The sequence below is a fragment of the Amblyomma mixtum genome, chromosome 5 (assembly GCF_055824585.1).
Source record: "Amblyomma mixtum isolate Tamu chromosome 5, ASM5582458v1, whole genome shotgun sequence".
NCBI lineage: Eukaryota > Metazoa > Arthropoda > Arachnida > Ixodida > Ixodidae > Amblyomma > Amblyomma mixtum.
In genome coordinates, this window is record NC_143016.1 from 116,440,758 (window position 1) to 116,443,560 (window position 2,803).

Below are 2,803 nucleotides of genomic sequence, written 5' to 3' on the forward strand. Positions count from 1 at the left end.
ATTCCTTACGTAGCTATGCTAATGAAAGACCTCATCGTTATGCGATCAGCGATGTCTGTACGAGGGACAGGAAACTTTTAGTCGCACGTGTGACTGCCTGCCAAATGCTGTTTTCTCTCGAACCCCTATACGTTCGTCTTGTTCACAGCATCACTTATAGTAAGCATGAAATCTGTAACACTGGCTAATGGAACCCTACCTACAATGAGTAGTGCTTGTTTTCTTTATTTTTTAATACTAGAAACGAAATTACGGGTGGCTGTTGCACAGAAACAAAAAAATCTAAATATGCGCTCCGTTGTCACGTTTGGAGTCACGTAAGCAGGAATGATCAGGGAAAGAACGGATACGTGGTCTCGTTGCAGGTAAGAATCTTCGCTGGTGTATCCAACCAGCTTCCTGTTAAAACTTGCTTCCTCGCCGGTAGAACAGGCGCTTTCGCGCAGGACTTTCCTCCGACGCGGCCTCCGTGGAAGGCAGGAAGGCGGTGCAGAGTTTTCACGGCACGTGACTGTCTTACTAAGCGCAGAGCAGCTCCTCCTAGCAGAGCAGGGTGACGCTGGTTGGGACAGCAGAAGAACAGTACGTGAATTCGAGGCGATCAAGTGTGCTTACATACCCAACTCACGCCAACGGAAAGCGATTCTAGACAAAAAACAAGAATGGCGAGCCATGAAATGACAACGGCAGGTCCCTCACTTGCACACAAGGGGAGGGGGATTCACACGAAACGGCAGTTTTTCGCGCACAGACGCTGCCGCGCAAGCAAGTCGTTGCGTATGTGGGGCGCGTGCCTGGCGCGGCTCCAGCAAGATCTGGTGGCCGCAGAACCAATCGGAGCCGGCCGAATTATGTCAATTACGCAAGGAGAGCGCTCTCTGAGGCGACGGCAGAGGGAGAATCGAGATTCGTTCCCAACCTTGACTATAATCACTGTCTCCCTTGCCTTCGAGTGTCACTCTTTTTGTTTTAACACTTGCGAATACGTGGAAGCAGGAAACCAGAGAGGGAGTCCGCCCTCCGGCCTCCTCGACCTTCGTCGACTGGGGCGGCGGGTGAGTGCGAAAGCAACGGCGCTCCGTGAACAAAATACGCCAGAACCACGCGCCGAAGACACTCATATAACTGGTCGTGCCCCTTGCGAGCAGCAGCAGACCGCTACCGGCATCGGCAGTGTCCCACCATGGAAGCTTCTAGGGCCATGCTCCTGTTGGCGGCCGCGCTGCTCAGCTACGTCGCCACTGCCAACGCTGCCAAGTGCTCGATGCACGGCTTCTGCGACAGCAAGAACAAGCTGCCATGCATTTACAACGGCGTGCCTAAGCCGGTTACGGACGAATCTGCGAGGACCATCATGAAGGAGGCGTGCGGCGACTACTTCGCTATTCACGGAGACTCGCTCTGCTGCGACGCCGCCCAGATTAAGGAGCTTGCGAAGCAAGTCAAGGCTCTCGAAGAGCTCGGGCTGCGTCGCTGCGAAGCTTGCTACGCCAACTTCCAGAAGCTCCTGTGTAACATGGCTTGCTCGCCTCACCAGGGAGACTGGCTGCGAGTCATCCACTACGACAATGAGCCGCATGAGGTGGCGGAACAAGCGGCCTTCTACGTAGACTACAAGACCCTCCGAAACCTCTACGGCTCATGCATCAACGCCAAGAAGTTCCTGCGGTTCGTGCCGCTTTCATTCGCCTACTGCGGCCAGGACTACCACAACTGCACCATGAACCTGTGGTACGGCGCGCTGGGCAAGAGGCGATCAGGCCTGACGTCGCTGGACATCACCTACGAGCCAGTCGACCAGGAGGCAATTTTCACCGGACTGCGGGAGTACAGGCCCTTCAAGGACTCCATGTACGGCTGCAACGAGACCGTGTCCGGAAAGACGTGCTCGTGCGAGGACTGCGAGGCGGTCTGCGAGGACGCCGACGACGCTGTGAAACCGGTGCCGCTCAGTACGTGAGGACTCGAGCGAGCCGAGGCACCCAAACGCAAGATACTGCTCCTATCTGTCGCATTTTTTGTCGTGTTGTTTCATGCCGAGGCTTATGTGGTGTTAAGTGAAGTCGTATTTGTGTCCCGCAGGTCTGACTGACTGGACTCGCAGGGAGGGCTCTCGAAGGGCCCTGCTGCTTGTCATCTGTACATGTGTTCCATTGTTTCTGTGTTTTATTATTTGTTATTGTTTTTCTTAAGGTTTCCTCGTCTCCAAAAGATGAACTGTTCCTGTGAAAGGTACTCAAATGTACGATTTCGCGCTACTGTAATTAAAACAAAAACACTACGAGGCTACGCAACTTGGATATCGGGCACCGAGTGTCTTGGGACTTTAAAGCGCAGGCAAAAATTAAGATACAACGTGCTAATCCAAGCACGCACTTCTAAACTTCCGCCTAGTTCGTAACTGCCTGCTCACAGTAAAAGGAACTGTTCTGTATATCTGTATATTCAAGTGATGACCCCTGACTATTATAAAATGATGAACCGCAAGAAATAATTATCGGCACCTACAACTGTGCTGGCTGTACATCCTGTATTATAGTTTGTAAAAATAGACAAAATAAATCCCTCTACAACTACATCGTCCAATCTCGTTCGACTCGCTAGCGTCTCACATCCTTCCCTTTTCCGCTCTATAAAAATAAGAGGACATCCTTTTGTCTCAGACAGCTTGGCAGTTCAAGCGCTGTAGTAAATGGCATAATGCTAAGCAAAACACGTACAGTCTCTGTCAAAAGTATAGAGCCTAGGGAGTTTTTCTTTTAAGCACTATAGTAAGCTGTCCTAGCATCTGTGTAAGTCCTAA

At 51.6% G+C, this 2,803-nt stretch overlaps 1 protein-coding gene across 1 annotated transcript; it reads left to right on the forward strand.

Moving 5' to 3' along the window:
* The first annotated feature begins 1,036 nt into the window (after positions 1 to 1,036).
* Positions 1,037 to 2,276, forward strand: LOC149343424 (NPC intracellular cholesterol transporter 1-like). The gene has a single exon (XM_089545909.1). The coding sequence runs from the start codon at positions 1,184 to 1,186 to the stop codon at positions 1,958 to 1,960; it is 777 nt and encodes a 258-aa protein (XP_089402035.1). The 5' UTR covers positions 1,037 to 1,183; the 3' UTR covers positions 1,961 to 2,276.
* Positions 2,277 to 2,803: the final 527 nt, after the last annotated feature.